Source organism: Saimiri boliviensis, chromosome 3 (assembly GCF_048565385.1).
Source record: "Saimiri boliviensis isolate mSaiBol1 chromosome 3, mSaiBol1.pri, whole genome shotgun sequence".
Classification (NCBI taxonomy): domain Eukaryota; kingdom Metazoa; phylum Chordata; class Mammalia; order Primates; family Cebidae; genus Saimiri; species Saimiri boliviensis.
The window spans coordinates 9,464,793-9,484,134 of NC_133451.1; the positions used below are offsets into that span (position 1 = coordinate 9,464,793).

Below are 19,342 nucleotides of genomic sequence, written 5' to 3' on the forward strand. Positions count from 1 at the left end.
GCTGGAGTTCACTCTGTCATCCAGGCTGGAGTGCAGTGGCACGATTTCAGTTCATTGCAGCCTTGACCTCCTGGGCTCAAGTGATCCTCCCACTTCAGCCTCCCAAGTAGCTGGGACTACAGGCATGCATCACTATGCCCAGCTAACTTTTGTACTTTTTGTAGAGAGGGGGTTTCACCATGTCACCCAAGCTGGTCTTGAACTCCTGGGCTGAAGCAATCCGCCTGCCTCGGCCTACCAAAACATGGGGACTGCACGTGTGAGCCATCACACCGGGCTGAAGATACATTTTGCAGATAGTTTAATCACAACAAAAATGTGCAGAACTAGTAATAACCAACTCCTAGGAATGAGATTGCCACAAAAAAGATAATCTGCTTGGCATACATACTTGACATTTACAACACGGATTACAAAAGTAGAACAGTCCCCGCTTTTGTTTTGTTTTATGTTCTGTCACTCAAGACTGAGTGAAGTAGCAGAATCACAGCCCACTGCAGCCTCAACCTCCCAGGCTCAGGGGACCCTCCCACCTCAGCCCCCAGAGTAGCTGGGACTACAGGCATGCTCCACCATGTCCAGCTATTTTTTTTTTTTCTTGTTTTTAAAGAGACGAGGTGTTACCATGTTACTCAGGCTGGTTTTGATTGAGCTCCTGGGCTCAAGCAATTTACCTGTCTCAGCCTCCCAAAATGTTGGGATTACAGGCATGAACCACTGCACCTGGCTAAAACTCCCTCTTTATCTGAATTGAGCCCAGACACTTGTTGAATTTGTGAGACAATGCCCCTCCAAAATCTTGCTCACCTTGCCCTAGCCTTTTTCCTCACATGATTTCACATCACTTAATGTACTGAGATTGCAGTTCCACCTACAAAGTGATCTAACCAAAGGAAGAAACTTGTTTTTAACAGGAAACTGCAAAGATGATACAAAGGAACAGAAAGTAAGGATAAAGGCTTAAATCCTGGCATGGTTGTTTTTGAAAAAATCAAATGAGAATTATCCTTTGTAAAAAAGTAATTCTACTCATGAAGGCTTACTTATGTAAAAAGGGATTTTCAGTCATTTTCAGGGAAGGTTCAGCTCAACTTTTGGTTCAGTGTTCCCTCCTTCTTCAGCCACTGGTCCATTCTCTCTGGAATTCTCATTCCCTGACAGTGTTTTATGCTCTGGTGATGAGTATCCTCTCAGACAGCCCCTGGGGGACTGCCCTAGATGCAGATCTTGAGGATAGTAGCAAAAAATAGCAGGAAAGTAGAAGGATTTTGAAGGCCAGACTAAGAAAGTTTTCTTCGTGAACAGAAGTTGAACTGGGAAGGACTCTGTCTCTTTTCTTATTAAACAGGTATTTATTTTTAAAGCTTGAGTTCAAATGATTGAAAGTTTGTTATTTTTTCATTCATTTAACCAGCATCTATTGAGAACCTCTTACAAAGGCACTGTGCTAGGTGCTGGGGCTAAAATAGCACCTGACCTCATACAGATGTCCTCTATGGACTGATTGCTTTGTGCATCAGGCTGGAAGTACAAAGAGCCATTTATGGGATCCTACTGAAGTTCCATTTCCTTTCTTCCCCTTTCCCTTCTTTTTTTTTTTTTTTTTTCTGAGATGGAGTTTCACTCTTGTTACCCAGGCTGGAGTGCAATGGCGCGATCTCGGCTCACCGCAACCTCCGCCTCCTGGGTTCAAGCAATTCTCCTGCCTCAGCCTCCTGAGTAGCTGGGATTACAGGCACGCGCCACCATGCCCAGCTAATTTTTTTTTTTTTTTTGTATTTTTAGTAGAGATGGGGTTTCACCATGTTGACCAGGATGGTCTCGATCTCTTGACCTTGTGATCCACCCACCTCGGCCTCCCATAGTGCTGGGATTACAGGCTTGAGCCACCGTGCCTGGCCCTTTCCTTCTTTTCTTGACAGGATCTTACTCAGGCTGAAGTGCAGTGGTGCGATGTCAGCTCACCGCAGCCTCGAACTCCCAGGCTCAAGTGATCCTCTCACCTCAGCCTTTGTGCTGGAAGCACGTAGAAATACTGTGTTTTCTATGTATTTCTGTAACAGTGATGGGATTTTATAGGTACGAACATGAAGTCTCAAAGAGGGTAACAGGTCCAAAGGCACAGGGCTTATAAAATTGGAGCCATTAAAATGAGAGTGATGATTTTGCAAGATTGTTGTGTTTTATTTTTATTTTTATTTTTAGATTAAGTCTCACTCTGTTGCCGAGGCTGGAGTGCAGTGGTGCAATTTTGGTTTACTGCAACCTCTGCCTCCCTGTTTCAAGTGATTCTCCTGCCTCAGCCTCCTGAGTAGTTGGGACTACAGGCACCTGCCACCACCCTGGCTAATTTTTGTATTTTTAGTAGAGACGGAGTTTCACCATATTGTCCAGGGTGTTCTCAAACTACTGAATTTTTGATCCACCTGCTTCGGCTTTTCAAAGTGCTGGGATTACAGGAATGAGCCACCGCTCCTGGTGCAAGATTGTTTTAAGGATTAAATGTCATTCATTCTTTCAGTCCAACCTCTACTGAGAATTTTTTTCCTTGACCTCCCTTATCCCATATTATCATTATTTTTCAAAGCACATTTGCTTATATATTGTTTAGTGTGTATTTATTTATTATTGATCTCTTACCAGTAGCATATATGTTTCTTGAGAGCAGGGAATTGGTCCTTCACGGATGTGTCTTTAGAGCAGGCATCCCCAAACTACGGCCCCCTGAGGTCATTTATCCGGCCCCCCGCCGCACTTCAGGAAGGGGCACCTCTTTCATTGGTGGTCAGTGAGAGGAGCACAGTATGTGGCGGCCCTCCAATGGTCTGAGGGACAGTGAACTGGCCCCCTGTGTAAAAAGTTTGGGGATGCCTGCTTTAGAGTCTATAATTGTGTCTGATCCTAGCAGGCATTGATAACATAGTTCTTTTTTTTTTTTTTTTTTGAGACGGAGTTTCGCTCTTGTTACCCAGGTTGGAGTGCAATGGCGCGATCTCGGCTCACCGCAACCTCCGCCTCCTGGGTTCAGGCAATTCTCCTGTCTCAGCCTCCTGAGTAGCTGGGATTACAGGCACGCACCACTATGCCCAGCTAATTTTTTGTATTTTTAGTAGAGACGGGGTTTCACCATGTTGACCAGGATGGTCTCGATCTCTTGACCTCGTGATCCACCCGCCTCGGCCTCCCAAAGTGCTGGGATTACAGGCTTGAGCCACCGCGCCCGGCCATGATAACATAGTTCTTAAATGAATTTGTTGAGTGAATGATTGAAGTGTTTTTCCATCATTGCTGTGCCTGTGTGAAAAGGAATGTTTGATTTTTCATCACTCATCTTGCCCCCTCAATCTCTATCAGATATCTTCTGTGTAAACGGTCGGTCTTGCTTGGTAAAATTTGTAGTTTCATTTTTCTGTCCAAATTAACAGAATTCCTCAAGTTAAACAGGCAATGTGAATATGTAACACGTGAGGAATATTTGAAAGCACTTTAATACTCACTCATAACTTTAGTACAAACTAAAAAAAATAGTAAAATCTCTTCTTAAAGAATGCAACTGAAAATATAATGGCCAGTTTTGATGATATTTCTAAGGGGGTGTACATTCTTATATAGGGTTTCTGGAAGGGTAAATGGAAATAATTTTTTAGAAAGGAAATTTTACAATATTTAAAAGCCTATAAAATGTCTTCACTCAGTGGTTTAGTAAAATAATTTGAAAATCCCATAATGGGTTATGCTTTATCTATAAAAATGATGCTTATGAATGCTTGCTTATCACATAGGAAATTGTTTTGTAACCAGAACTTAATGTGAGTAGAAAAATAAAGCAGGTATATACAAAACAATATACAACAAACTTCCCTTGTATGACAGACATCTGCATAGAAAATAATGACAATGAAGAGCACCACAATGTTGTGACCGATAACTGCAATCCCGGGGCGATCATTTATATTTTATGCATTTCTCTATTAAGATAATTAAATGTTGGCTGGGCATGATGGCTCACGCCTGTAATCCCAACACTTTGGGAGGTTGAGGAGGGTGGATCATGAGGTCAGGAGTTTAAGATCAGCCTGACCAAGATGGTGAAACCCATCTCTACTAAAAATACAAAAATTAGCCGGGCTGGATGGTGGGAGCCTGTAATCCTAGCTACTCAGGAGACTGAGGCAGAGAATTGCTTGAACCCAGGAGGCAGAGGTTGCAGTGAGCTGATGTTGCACCACTGCATTCCAGCCTGGGTGACAGAGAGATTCCATCTCAAAAAAAAAAAAAAAAAAAAAAAAAAAAAAAGAAAGAAAATTGAGTGTTAGCAAATGTTTTATTAAAAATAAAATTCTATGTATTCATTTATGGTATTTGCCTTTACTAGATTATTATTATTTTTTTTGGAGACACAGTCTCTGTCACTCAGGCTGGAGTACAGTGGTGCAAAATTATCTTTCATAGCTTTCAAACAGCATTTTGAAATAAGTATGGTAGGATTTTCTGTTTTTCCCTGTTTGGTAGATAAAGTTACAAGGAGGCTTAAAGAGGTTTCATGACTTACTTTTACCTCCCAGCTCATAATTCACCACGTTGGGCTGAGACTTTGGGCAAAATCTTATATTATGATCAGAAAGATTTGAGTTCATGTTCTTTCTCTGGAGAATGCAATGAACATTAGATGAGATGCATGTGAATGTCCTTAGCTTGCTCTCTGGCTCACAGTGTTCAACACATCTGAATTCTCCTCCCTTCTAGAGGTAGAGCCATGATGCTACCAGTCATAAAGTCACCTCTTGTCCACCTCAGTGAGCTCGACCTGCTCTTTCCCTAATGAGATTGCCTGAGGGACAGGAGATGGGGCAGTTTCTGGCTGTTTAGGAAGAGCCCTACACGTGTTTGGGTCACAAAGTCTAGCCTTTACTCACTCTTTCCAACTTCATCTGTGTGTTCCAGGCTTGCTGTCCAATGGGGATAGAGGTCCTGGTGTCTAATGGAAGGGAAGTGTCCATTGCACCCTTGAAATAGCGTGTATCTGTGCAAACAGAAAAATATTAAAGTCATACCTTATGTGGACTCTGCACACTACAATTTACAAAATATCTGCACATCTACAAACTCATTGGATCATCACAACGAGCAGGGATCATGCATTGTTTGTCTTTGTGTGCCCTGATCCATCCTAACATGGAAACTAGCACATAGTGATGCTCAATGAATGCTTATTGAATGAATGAACAAAAAAATGTCATCATCATTTACAAGATGATTTTCTCCAGATACACTTCAATAGATTTATTTTAGTGGTTCAGGCCCTCAGAAATTGTGAATGCTTCTTCTTTTCCCTTACAATAGGGTGTTTTATCTCAAGGAACTTGCTGAAGCTGCCCTATGTGCTGCAGTTAGAGACAGAGGCAGGTGTGAAATTAGGTCCTCTTTATTCTTAACAATTGCAGCTTTGCTGTCATGCCCTGCTGATGCTTGTAGGCTGGCTGGCTGCAAAATGAATTAACCAAGTTAAAAAGTCTTTTTTTTTTTTTTTTTTTTTTTTTAATTCTACTGCCTTCTATGCAGACCTCACCTTCACATTTCCCACGCTGCCCCATCCCTGCCTGTCCACCCTCTGTTAGGCTCATCAGATGTTCCTAGGGCCGAAGGAAAGCATCACGATAACAGTGGCTGAGAGTTACAGATCTCTGGCTTGGTACCAGGTCCTCTGGTGAGAACTCAACATGCATCATTCATCTAATCTTCAAAAGAGCTCTCTAGGGTGAATTCTATTATTATGAATCCTATTTTCAGATACAGAAAGTGAATTTGAGAGACTTTCTCAAGGTCACACAGCTAGTAAGTCATGGGGGCAGATGTTAACCTAGGGTTGTTTAATTCAGAAATTGCACCTTTAAATAGTGTGCAATATGGCAGCAGGTATATGCATCTTCATATTTTAGGCAGACGCCCAAACATTACCTGCATATTCAGATTCCTTTATAGGGCGGGCAGGTAAAATTTTAATCGACTGCCACGTCTCTTCCATCTGAAGCTCAGGGTCTTCATAGTCATCATTACTGTGGCTTTTTGCTCCATCCAGGACTGCGGGAAAGTTTCTTTCCTAAACAGGTGGTAACATTCCAGTGAGTCAAAGGAAGGTACCATGTTGACAAAAAAAGACTGCAGTGCTGGTTACCGGAGTGGGGTAGATTTTCTTACCTGCAAATTAAATATTTAAGAGTCTAGCCTCTGAGGTCTTAAATGGAAGTTTTATTCTTGTGCTAGCGAGAAATCTAGAGATCTCCCAATATTTCCATCTCTGATTACTTAGTCAATACTAATCTAGGTACTGCTGTGAAGGGACAATGCAGATGTAATAGAGGTCACTGATCAGCTGACTTTAAAACAGGGGGATTATCCTGGATTACCTCGGTGGGCCCAATGTGATCACATGAGCCCTTAGAAGCAGAAGGAGGATGTATTTGCAAATAAGATAATCTCATATTTAAAGAATTCACTAAAAAATTATTGGAACTAATAAACAATTCCTCAAGGTGTCAGGATATATGATTAATGTATCAAATTCAGTTGTATTCCTATATACTAGTAATGAAAATTCATATTTCTATAAATTAGTGCTAACAAATTGAAGATAGAAAGAAAATGGGCTAGGTGCAGTGGCTCATGCTTATGATCCCAGTGCTTTGGGAGGCCAAGGTAGGAGGATTGCTTGACACTAGGAGTTTGAGAACAGCCTGGGCAACAGAGTGAGACCTCATCTGCACAAAAATGTTTGAAAAAGGAAAATGATTATATTAGCAATAGCATCAAGGAGAATAAAATATATAGAAATAAATTTAACAAAAGAAGTGTAGAACTTGTACACTGAAAAGTGCAAAACACTGTTGACAGTAATTTAAGAAGACCTAAATAATAGAAAGACAGCCAATGATTATGGATTGGGAGACTTAACATTGTTCAAATAGAAATATTTTGAAAATTGATATACTGATTTTTTTTTGTTGTTGTTGCAAACATTGACAAGATAATCCTAAAATTCTTATGAAAATAAGAAGAACCAAGAATAGCCAAAACAATCTTGAGCAAAAAAAAAGATAAAGTTGGAGGATACTTATTTCAAAAGCTACTACATAGATGCAGTAATCAAGACAATGTGGTATTAGCAGTAAGACAGACATGTAGATCATTGGAATATAATTCAGAGTCCAGAACTAAACCTTCATGCTGAGGGTTAATTGATTTTTAAGTGTGTGCTAAGACAATTCACTGGGTGGGAAGAATAGTCTTTTAACAGATAGTCCCAGGACAACTGTATATTCACATGCATGATGGTGAAGTTGAACCTCTTTTATATCATATGCAAAAATTAAATACAAATGGGCCATGCATATAAATTTAACAGTTAAACCTATAAAACTCTTAAAATATTGGAGTAAATCTTCATTTCTTGGCTTAGGCAATGGTTTCTTGGAATGAAAAATACAAGCAATAAAAGAAATATATAAATTTAACTTAATTAATATGAATATCTTGTGTACTTCAAAAGACCACAAAAAATAAAAAAGCAACTACAGAATGAAGAAAATATTTGCAAATCATGTATCTGATAAGGAGCTTAAATCCAAAATATATGAAAAACTCTTACAACTTAATGATTTAAAGACAAATAGCCAAATTTTAAAGTAGCTAAAGGATCTGAATGGATGTTTCTTCATGGAAGATATACAAATCATCAATAATCCCATGGAGAAATGCTCAGTATTATTACTAAAATGCAAATCGGCTGAGCACCAGTGGCTCACACCTGTAATCCCAGCACGTTGACAGGCTGAGGCAGGTGGATCAGGAGGTCAGGAAATTGAGAGCATCCTGGGCAACATGGTGAAACCCCGCCTCTACTAAAAATACAAAAAAATTAGCTGGGCATGGTGGTGTGTGCCTGTAGTCCCAGCTATTTGGGAGCCTGAGGCAGGAGAATAGCTTGAACTCAGGAGGTGGAGGTTGCAGCGAACTGAGATCATGCCACTGTACTCCAGCCTGGCAACAGTGAGACTCCATCTTAAAAAAAAAAATGCAAATCAAAAGCACAATGAGATGTCAGCCTTACACCAACAAGATGACTTTTAAAAAGGTAATAATAAGGACTGACAATAATGTGGAGAATTTGGGACTCTCATGCATTGCTGATGGGAATGTAATAGGTTGCAGCTACTGTGGAAAACACTTTGGCATTTCCTTAAAAGGTTAAACACAGAGCTACTATATAATCCAGCAATTCCACATTCACACAAAAACTAGCACATGTTTATAGCAGTGTTATTCTTAATAGTAGAAGAGTAGAAATAACCCAAATGTCCATGGACTGCCGAATAGGTAAATAAAGTGTTATATAGTCACACAATGGAATATTATTCAGCAACGAAAAGGAATAAAGTACTGATATAGGCTATAACATGGATAAGCCTTGACAATATTACGCTAAATGAAAGAAGGTAGTCATATACAAAACAGAATGTTGCATGATTCTGTTTATATGAAATATCCAGAAGAGGAGGACCTATAAATAAAGAGTAGATTGATATTTGCCAAGGGCTGGGGGAAGGAGAAAACTGGGTTTAATTTTTAGATGATAAAAATGTATTGATTGGAGTAATGGTTATACAGCTCTGTGAATATACTAAGAAGCCATTGAATTGTACTCATAAAATGGGGAAATTGAGTGGTATGTAGATTTTTATCTCAAAAAAAGCTGCTTTAAAAAGCAGAAGAGGAAGTCAGAGAAAGGAAGTAGAAGAGAAAGAAAGAGTGATCTGGGAGGATAATTTACAGAGAATTCAACAGTAGAAGGATTTGACAACAGTCAGCCAGCAGGGCATGGGGACCACAGTCCTACAACAGAAAGGAACTGGATGCTATGGAAACAAGAGCCTCTTCTGAGCCCCTGGAGGAGGATGTAGCCCTGCCAGCATGTTGCTTTCAGACTTGTGAGACCCAGAACAGGGGCGCTAGTTGAGACCTGCTGTGGCCAGGCTTCTGATTGCATCCACCATGCAACAATAAATGGTCAAGCTGCCAAATCTGTGGGGAAGTGTCACGGCAGCAACTGAAAACTAATGCAATTATTTGGATCTTTATCATTAAGGATGAGCCTCAAGAAGTGACACCACTCTCTGTATGTTGTTCTAAAACATAACACTATCACAATAAAAGCAACTGCAAGGTGAAATTTTGTGCTAAAACTGGTACCATCATTTTTGAAATTCTAATTGATTCAACCAAGTTTAGGTGTGAGAATTTAGGTAAAATGTATAGTTGAGAAAATTCCATGGGTTCATATCCCCCCAGCAGCCCCGTCCCCAAACGAATTGGCCAAGACTGCCATTTTTTGTCATTTTTCCGTTTTGGAAATGGAGCCAGGACACCAGGTTACAGACTGTTGGTATTTACAACATTTGAGGTGGAGTAAGCGTCATTGGACTAAAGTCTTCATTTGACTGAAGTGTTCACTTTGCTGCCTTGGAGATGTACCTTCACCCTGAAGCTTTGTTTTTTTCATCTGTAAAATGGGATTCCTACATATCTGTACTGTTAATAAGAACAGGTGCCATAAAAGATGGCCTCAACCATTTCTCTCTAACCTTAGTTTTTGCTTTGGTTATTGTTATAGACTAAATGTTTCTCTACCCCCACCCCATCCCCTACTGCTCACACACTATTTGTCTGTTGAAGTCCTAATCATCAGTGTGGCTATCTGTGAAGATGTTACCTCTAAAAAAGTAATTCAGGTTAAATGAGGTCATAAGGGTGGAGTTCTTATCTGATAGGATTAGTGTTCTTTTAAGAAGAGACACCAGAGGAGGATTCTCTCTCTCTCTCTCCCTCTCTCTCTCTCTCGGTTTCTCTCTCTCTCTCTCTCTCTCTCTCTCTCTCTCTCTCGGTTTCTCTCTCTCTCTCTCTCTCTCTCTCTCTTTCTCTCTCTCTCTCCCCACGGCTCCCCAAATGCACACACTGAGGAAAGGCCATGTGAGCACACAGGGAGAGGGTAGTCATTTGCATCATAAGGAGATAGTTCTCGATAACCATGCTGGCACTTTGATCTTGGACTTCTGGTCTTCAGAGTCATGAGAAAATAAACCTCTGTTGCTTGAGCCATCCAGATAATGGCACTTTGTGATGGCAACACTAGAAGACTAACACAGGTACTCATCAAAGGCTCTGGGTCTGAACACTAGACTGGCAGGAATGGACACCAGTCCCCAGCAGATGCACTCAGATGCAATGGTCATCATAGGAATTCTGGAATGTGTACCTCTGCATTAAAATCTGCAGCCGGCATTGTGTTTGTGTAAGCAGGGACACAACTCTTGATCTTGAATTCTTTCATCACCATGTGGAGCCACTGAGCAATTGTTTTGCCTCCCTGCATCTCAGAATGCTCACCTCTTGCCTCATTTGCAAAACTGTGTTTAGTTTTCATTTGGGCCTGAGAGTGAAATCCAGGTGCTACAATGTGAAGCTTTGTAAGATTTAAGCAGCATCATGTTATGCCAAGAGCTCAAAAGGACGAAAAGAAACATATTTTCATGCACATTCCCCGATTTGGCCCTCAAAACTGAAATTCTATCCTCCTTTTACAAATATAGAAACTAGAACTGGTAACTTTCCAAAGTCACAAAGATCACAGATGTGATAGGTGGGCCCAAACAACTCTTCCCTTCACATCCCCACTGGAACTCAGCACAAGGAATTAAAATTTGTTCTACATGGCTGGGTGTGGCGGCTAACACCTATAGTCCCAGCACTTTGGGAGACTGAGGCGGGTGGACCACTTGAGTTCCGGAGTTCAAGACCAGCCTGGACTACACGGCAAAACCCAGTCTCTACTAAAAATACAAAAATTAGCCAGACATGGTGGCTTGTGCTGTAATTCTAGCCACAAAGGAGTTGAGGCATGAGAATTGCTGGATCCCAGGAAGTGGAGTTTGCAGTGAGCTGAGATCACGCTACTGCACTCCAGCCTGGGTAAGAGGGTGAGGCTCTGTCTCTAAAAAATTAAAAATAAATAAATAAATAAAATTTGTTTTGCACCTCAAAAATAAAGAGCAGAGAATTCAAAACATTCTAGGTGTTGCAGCATCTATAATTTTGACTTCTGTCCAAATAGTGTTGTCTTAGTTCATGTCTGTTCTTATAACAGAATATAAGACTGGTTAATTCATTTAAAAATCAATTTATTTCTGACAGCTCTGGAGGCTGGGAAGTCCAAGGTTGAGAGGCCACATCTGGTGAGTGCCATCGTACTATATCATAGCACGGCCCAGAGCATCACATGCTAAGTGGGTGAGGGCTGGCTCAGGTCTCTCTTTTCTTATAAAGTCACCAGTCCCATCATGGGGGATCCTAACAGGTGACCTTATCTAAATCTAATTACTGCCCAAAGGCCCTGGCTCCACTCTATCAACAAACGAATTTGGGGACTATGTTTCCAACAGATGTTCAATGTTACTTACCTAGTATTATAAAATTGCTCGCAAGAAAGTTTATTTCAATTTAAAATTTTCCCATGAGTGTTAGGAAGTGCGTTTCTCATAATGCACTTGCCGGCACAGTATGTTGGTATTTCCACTTTATCAGCCTTCACAATGACCATGTTAATTAATTTTTATTTCCATTTTATAGCTGAGGAATTGAAATATAATTTTATAACCAAGAATTAAAATGTAGTTTTTCTTGCCAGGAAAGTATGCCACTTGGAAAATTTATTATTGTTATTATTTTGTTGTTGTCGTTGCTGTTGATTTTTAAAAATTTTACCAAGTACCTTGAAAAAAATCCATCTACTTTGCAAATATTAAAGACTGAGAAAATAGATAAGCGAAGCAGCTCACTTACCCAGTTGGGGAGAGGCTTGTTAATCCTCTGGTACTGGCCTGCCAACACAAGCAGATCGAGTGTTATTTTAATCACTGTGGTAGCTCCAAACATCAAAGAGACTGGGCCCACTTTTTCTCCAGAAATGTTTTGTCAGTTTTAATTAACTTAACCTTGATTATAATTTTTCAAAACTAAAGTGCGTTTTTCTTTATTTCCCATTCTACCTGTTACTCTTGTAAAACAGGGACAATGAAAAGGGAGAAAAGAAAATCGAATCAAATTCAGATCAAACAGTGACCTGGAGGTAAGAAACCTCACCGCTACTGCAGCAGGTCAAAATTCCCATTGCTGAGAAACAGAATGTTAGAAGACCTCTCATATCAGTTGCTCTCAGAGTCCATGAGTCAGCAGCAGCTCAGCTAATGATGAGGTTTATTTTTCCCTTCTCTTTCCCCACAAGGCACACACAGCATGTTGCAATTGCGATAATCTGTCCATACATCTGTCTCCTTAAATAGACTTTAAGTATTTTGAGGACAGGAGACATAGCTACTCACTCATTCATTCCTAGCAGCAGGCACAAGACCCCCTATTGAACAACTGAGTTATAGACCAGGTGTTTGTTGAATGAAAACACAGTAGTTGCCTTTTTTCAGCACTCGACACTCTTAACTGGGATTGTTTTCTGGAAGGTTGCCTGGGGTCATTCAGCCCAGGAAGTATTCTGTGTTTAAAACTTTAACCTCAGATTATTCAAAACCACTGCAGAATTTTTTGTTCTTTATAAATTTTATTTTCCTAAATTGCATTGTAGTTTCCTGCTATTAGCCTGCATCAGCGAGCATTAGAAACAGATATTTTTTTTTTTTAAAAATTGTTTCTTTTAATCAAATTCTCTTTATTAGCGCATACGTGAGAAGTTCCTTTCAGGTCTCAGGAGCAGAAGCTGCACGCTTCTTAGCAACTGGTTTGCTTTGATTTAAGGATATTTCCCTTCTTCCTTTGGCTGCTGAGAAATTCAGGATAAATTTTTGAATGTGATCTAAGTATTGCAGAGGACCATGATGTGATAAGCATTTCTACATCTTGTTCTGGCTTTATTATTTTCTTTTTGAGACAGAGTCTCATTCTGTCACCTAAGCTGGAGTGCAGCGGTGTGATCTCAGCTCACTGCAACCTCCGTTTCCTGGGTTCAAGCGATTCTCATGCCTTAGCCTCCTGGGTAGCTGGGATTACAGAAAGATACCACCACGCCTGGCCAATTTTTGTATTTTTAGTAGAAACGGCGTTTCACTATGTTAGCCAGGTTGCTCTGGAACTCCTGACTTCAGTTGATCTGCCCACATTGGCCTCCCAAAGTGCTGGGATTACAGGCATGAGCCACTGTGCCTGACCTATCATTTTCTTAAACTTTTGTTCTTTCACTCTAAATTCCCTTATGTTACCAAAATATGAAATAAAGAGTTGTTAATTGTATCAGCATGCCCAAGTCTTTTCTAAGGTGTAATGTACAAATTAATGCAAGTTTGGCTCAGTGGAAACACAGTTCTGGAATTTGCCTAAGACCAGTACATACAAGGAGTGTTAATGAGACAGAGCTAATCTCCTTGAAATAATGAGCCTGGAGGAACAGAATCCTGCCTGCACCTGCCCTCGGACCCAGCCCATCCTTGTGGTTGGATAGCAGCTCTGGGGCGCTGATGACACCTTCCTGACCCAGCACAATTACATCCCCACTGAGATCCCCGGCAGAGAAACCAACACATTTTCCAGCCCTTTAGAGCAGCAATTTGTACTCTCTCATGAATCGAGTTAAATTAATAAGGTCACTCATTAAAGACCAGCTGGACCGGAAGGAGCAAATGCGCTCAGAATTATTGGGGATCTGTTCTGGCCCTGGTTATCCAGGAAAACAATGCCACTGTCTAATTCAGGGTTCAATATAATTTCATTTTAGGAAATTGGCCTCAAGGAGTGCAGTCATGATGCTGATGTCTTCTCGGGGAGCTGCGGAGTCTCTTTTCTCACCGGAGGCGAGCGTCCCAGCCTGAGACTCTCCCGGATTCCCCAAACATGCTTCATGCCCCTTCTGTGTCTGCTGGTGTAGACCGTGCCTGGAGCCTCTTCTCCCTCTCACTTCCCCTTTGCCTCCCAGATGCTCATATTCCTTTCAGATCCAATTTCCCTGCTTTTCTCTCTGACTACTCCAGGCCTCATCAATCTCATTGAATTGTTAAAGCATGTATTTTCTGTCTTACTCACCATGACCCTGAAATACAAATAGGCAGGATCTGATTACTTCTTTCTTGTGTGTTCTTTAGGAAAGGAATTATCATTCTCTCTCAGTCTCCTAGAGTACCTATCTGTGCCATCAGTGCCGAGTTTTGGAAATGCTATCTTAAAGCATGGTCCTGACACTGTGCATCAGTTCATGTCACTCGTTGCCCGTGTCCTACTGCCCAGGTGCCCTGTGTGGCCCCCAGACCTCAGCATGACTTTCCTCCACCCTGCTCTCTGATCTCATCCCTTTCCTGCGTCTTCTCTCCTGGACCAAACTGTAGTCAGGCTCCTGTGAACTCTCTTCTCTATGAGGCCCTACCTTGTGGGATTCCGCATTCATCTCTGCATTGTCCAATTTTTGCATGACTCCTGCTAAGTCAGTTTAGTCAGAATCTCCCATTCTCCATGCTTGGTCACCCTCCACATCTCATCTAATCAGGGCCCTCCTCTGCCACCTTCCTTCCATGATGATGTCTGATCACTCTGGCCTGCCTTCAGCAAGCATCCTTTCAGGTTAGTTTAGCCAGAATCCACCTCTGCCCCACCCTTGTAAAAGGGAACCATGAAATGATAAGCATTTCTACATCTTCTTCTGGCTTTATTCTTTTTGTTTTTGTTTTTGTTTTTTTTTTTTTTAACAAAAGTTTTTCTCTTTGTAATTTTCCTTTCCCAGACCCTCTCCCTGCTCCCTTGGCTATAAATTTCCACTTGTACTTACTGTATTTTGAGTTGAGCCCAATCTCTCCCGTATTGCAAATGCTCATTATGGTAATGCCTGTAGCTATCTCCATCATCTGGAATAAAGCCAGTCTCACTATTCTGTAATAATAATCATGAAACTCTTCCTCTACCTCTCTCTCACCTCCGACTTCAGCGGCTTCAACCTCTCAAGCGATTCTCACATCTCAGCCACCCGAGCAGCTGGGATTACAGGAGGGCACCACCATGCCCAGCTAATCTTTGTATTTTTAGTAGAAACGGGGTTTCACGACATTGGCCAGGCTTCTCTTGAACTCCTGACCTCAAATGATCCACCTGCCTTGGCCTATGAAAGTGCTGGGATTACAAGCATGAGCCACTGCACCCTGCCTACAGTTTTCTTAAACTTTAGTTCTTTCACTCTAAATCCCCTAATCTTATCCCTTGAGTCTCCCAGCACACCCAGCTCATGCTGTTGCAGGAGCTTGCACACACCACCATCCCTCTGTCCACTACCCTCTTTTTTCTTTGGCTCTGCTCATGCGTGGATCTTTATCCACCATCCAACTGTATCTGAAATGTCATCTCTCCTGGAGTGGTCTTCCCTGACCACCGATGTCAGGCAAAAATTAAAAAGCCCCTCTCCAGCCCCGTTCCTCACCACCCCTGGCACCTGGTATGGCGGTGAGAATGTTGCCCACACGTGTGCACTAGGCCGGCCTCCTTTCCCTGTAGTGCTTGGCTGCTGTACGCCTCCCTCCCTACCCTGCATTGGGCAGGCAGGTGGGCATGGTATGGATCTCTCGCCCCTGGGGCGTTGGCTGCGACGGACTCTAGGTTGCCCTACTTGACCTTCCATGCTCTTGTTCTTGCCTTGGTGGCTCGGCAGAGACGCTGAGGCCCATGGGGATGATGGAAGCCATTGGGTAAAAGGGAGGTGAATCAGAATGAGTGTTTGGAAAAAGCCTTCCTTTGATCCATATTGGATTGTGATGTGAGCAAGAAAGAAACCTATATTATATTCCACTAACATTTGTAGTTTATTCATTATAGATGGTAGTCCTCCTTGATTCAGACTTTTTTTTTTTTAAATTTCTCCATAGCATCTAGGAACAAAGTCAACCAGTAAATAATCTCGTTACAGACTGTGGTACCTGCCTTTCCCCAGGCAACGGCAAGACTTCAGGCTCCTTTTGGCTTCTGCAACCCACGTGGAGCAGAGATGGGCATATGGTGAATGCACAATAAATAAATAATCAATTGTCAAATATAGCATGTGGTACAGCAGGAACATGTCAGAGCCGGGAAGCCGCGGCGGGACCTTCCTTCTCCCGCGCTCAGGGAATAGAGCTTTATTCTTCCTCTCGTGGACCCGGATCCCCACCAAAGTGGCTCACCCAAACCCTTCCAGGCCTTTGCATCTTCCTGGACCTGAAAGATAGATTGGCTTCCTAGGGCCATTTTCGAAAAAGAGAAAGAGAGTTTCTTAGTAGATTTTACATCTGCATCCCGGGAGAGTTATGGTTGTGTTGTGTGGATGTGTGGAGGGTCATTCATCACCTACAGACACCAGACAGCTCCAGAAAACAACTGACTTCTGTGTTTCCCTCAAGGAAACATCTTTTCGAAAAAGAAAAAAAAAAGTCCCTTTGAAAGTTATTTTTAAGAGGGAAGTGAAGATGGATATGCACAGTGTAAAGCCCAGGGGGTCTCCTGATAGGCAGAAGGCAATGACTCTAGCCCTTCAGCAGCTCTTCTGCATCTACAGAGGCCCAGCCAAGGATGACAGGGGTGTGTGGCCAATACCCATCCAACTGGGGTCTCCTCACCATTTGCATCGGCCTCAGCTAAAAAAAGTAAGTAAGGCAAAACTTGAGCCCCAGAGCAAACCAGTTCAATCAGTCTGCTTTTCTCCTCAAGCTCTTATGGTGACATTTATCACCCTGAAGTTTTAGAACCGCTAACGTAGAAGCTCCAATTCCCTTCCAGAGGAAGGTAGGCCATTAAGTAAATAGAGACTCTCGGATTATTTTCATTTGGAAACACTTCTGTGAGCTTAAGTCTCTGGAGGTACAGGGCCGGTGCCTTCATCTGTGCCCCAATTTAGTGGCTTTTCAGGGACGGGGTAGCCAGTGGACCTTCAAATGCTGTTGCCATGGGATATTCACATTCAAAGGAAATCTGGACTGGAAGAATTCCCAGTGGGTCCCATGGCAAGAATATGCGTATCTTGTATGAGAAGAGAAATAAAATTAGGAAGCCTGCAGAGGTTTAGCACTTTCTATTTCTCTAGAAAAGAAAGTCAGCAGGTTTCTCAGATGTTCTCAAGCCAGACAGGTCCCCCAAGTTTCATTTCAGTTACAAGAGAAGACTTCGGGAAATGAAGAAGGGAAGGAGAGGTGTGGCAAAGATCAGGGTTGTCTCCAAATCTGGAGGTTGCCAGCTAGATTTAATAATACGTGTTGAACAAGATCAGAAAACCAAAGACCACATGGTCTCACTCCTAAGTGAGAGATGAACAACGAGAACACATGGACACAGGGAGGGGAACATCACACACCCGGGCCTGTTGCGGGTAGGATGATAGGCGAGGGAGAGCACTAGGAGAAATACCTAATGTATATGATGGGGTGATGGTTGTAGCAAAGCATCATGGCACGTGTATACCATATAACAAACCTGCACGTTCTGCACATGAACCCCAGAACTTAAAGCATAATCAAATAATAATATGTGTTGAAAATTGAGAGGTCCATGAGTCCTGGCTACCTGTCACTAACCACTCTGTGGCAGAGAGAGTTGTGTGTCTCTGCACGCATGTCTGTTTTCTCTGTCTTCTCAGGTACTAGAACCTCTTGCTACTTAGCTGGGCATGTGGTCACCTGGAGCTATACATCTTCCTTGTAGCAACACATGGCCATGAGTCCAAGTTTTGGTCAATGGAATCTAGGTGGAAAATCAAGTCACAATTTTTAGGATACTTCCTGAAGTTGTTATGAACTTTTTTGTGTGTGTGTGTGACAGCGTCTTGCTCTGTTGTCCAGGCTAGAGTACAGTGGTGCAGTGGTGCGATCTCAGCTCACTGCAACCTCCGCTTCTCGGGTTCAAGCGATTCTCCTACCTCAGTCTCCCTAATAGCTGGTATTACAGGTACCCACCACCACGCCCGGCTACGGTTTGTATTTTTAGTAGAGATGGGGTTTCACCATGTTGGCTAGGCTGGTCTTGAACTCCTGACCTCAGATGATCTACCTGCCTCAGCTTCCCAAAGTGCTGGGATTACAGACCTGAGCCACTGTGCCCGGCCTGCACCTTTTATTTCTTCTTTTTCTCTTCTTTCTCCATCCTGTTGCCTGGAGTACAGATATCACTATTTTAGGTTGTAAGATTGAGGCCAATACCAGGGAGGGAGGAAGAAGGCAGGAAGAACAGGGTCTCTGAGGACTTCCCTTCCAGGATCAGAGCTGCCAAAGAGCCTCAGACTGCTTACTTTGGGACTTGACTTACATAAGAGAAAAAAAAATAAGCATCTATCGTGTTTAAGCCCCATGATTTTTTTTTAAGTGTCTTGCAGTCTTTGATGTTTTATCTCCTTATGGAGGTTAGTGTTTGGCAGTAACAGAGCAGAGCTGCTGATCAAAGGCATGAGGAAGGCAACATGTTTTTCATGGGAGCTGGTCGAGAAGTTTCAGGTTTAAATCCTGACCCTGTCACTCTTGAGCGACGTGACCTGAGGCAAACCCAATTACTTATAAGCCTCAGTTAACCAGGGTTAACTTGTAGAATGGGAATAATAGTACCTACCCTCAAATGGCTGTTGAGAAGTTTTGGTCAATGGAATTTACATGGGAAATCAACTCATAATTACCAGAGGATAACTTCTTGGCTCAGCGCCCAGTAACAAGATGCTGTGTTCTGTGTTTGTCTTTTCAAGTTTAACTTCACGATCAAATCCTTCTCACTCAACCTGGGTCGTTCCACTGCTTTCAGATCTATATCGAGAACTTGTTCATTTTCAGTGCTGATTTTTAAACAAAATGTGTGGATTTTTTAGCATTCAACTCTGTTGACATCCACCTGCTGATTCTTCACGAGGGTTCTTCAAGCTGGGGTCCCCTTCAGCTGTGAAGCACATGGATTCAGTGGCCACCTTATAATAAGGGTGTCCCCTTATTATAAGATTAAAAAAATACAGAGGCCATAACTGTTTGGCACATAACACCAACAAGTGCATGCATTGTTATGGATTTGAGTTCTACTTCACTGATTTCTTTCCAAATTTTCTGTCTTTTGGACTTGTTTTGCCTTATCTGTTTTTTTTTTTTTTTTTTTTTTTTTTTGTGATGGAATTTCACCCTGTCACCCAGGCTGGAGTGCAGTGGCATGATCTCTGTTCACTGCAATCTCTGCCTCTAATGTTCAATATTCAAGCAATTCTCCTGCCTCAGCCTCCTGAATAGCTGGTATTACATGCATGCACCACCACGCC

At 42.1% G+C, this 19,342-nt stretch overlaps 1 protein-coding gene across 6 annotated transcripts in view; it reads right to left on the reverse strand.

The window, feature by feature from the left end:
* Positions 1–19,342, reverse strand: part of CLNK (cytokine dependent hematopoietic cell linker) — a 203,347-nt gene that overhangs the window by 76,137 nt on the left and 107,868 nt on the right. For all 6 annotated transcript variants that reach the window (XM_074395896.1, XM_003934684.4, XM_074395895.1 and 3 more), the window contains 3 exons: positions 11,893–11,930; positions 5,959–6,100; positions 4,917–5,023 (listed from right to left, as the gene is read on the reverse strand). In XM_074395896.1, coding sequence (XP_074251997.1) covers positions 4,917–5,023; positions 5,959–6,100; positions 11,893–11,930 — 287 coding nt within the window. The remainder of the gene's footprint in view (positions 1–4,916; positions 5,024–5,958; positions 6,101–11,892; positions 11,931–19,342) is intronic.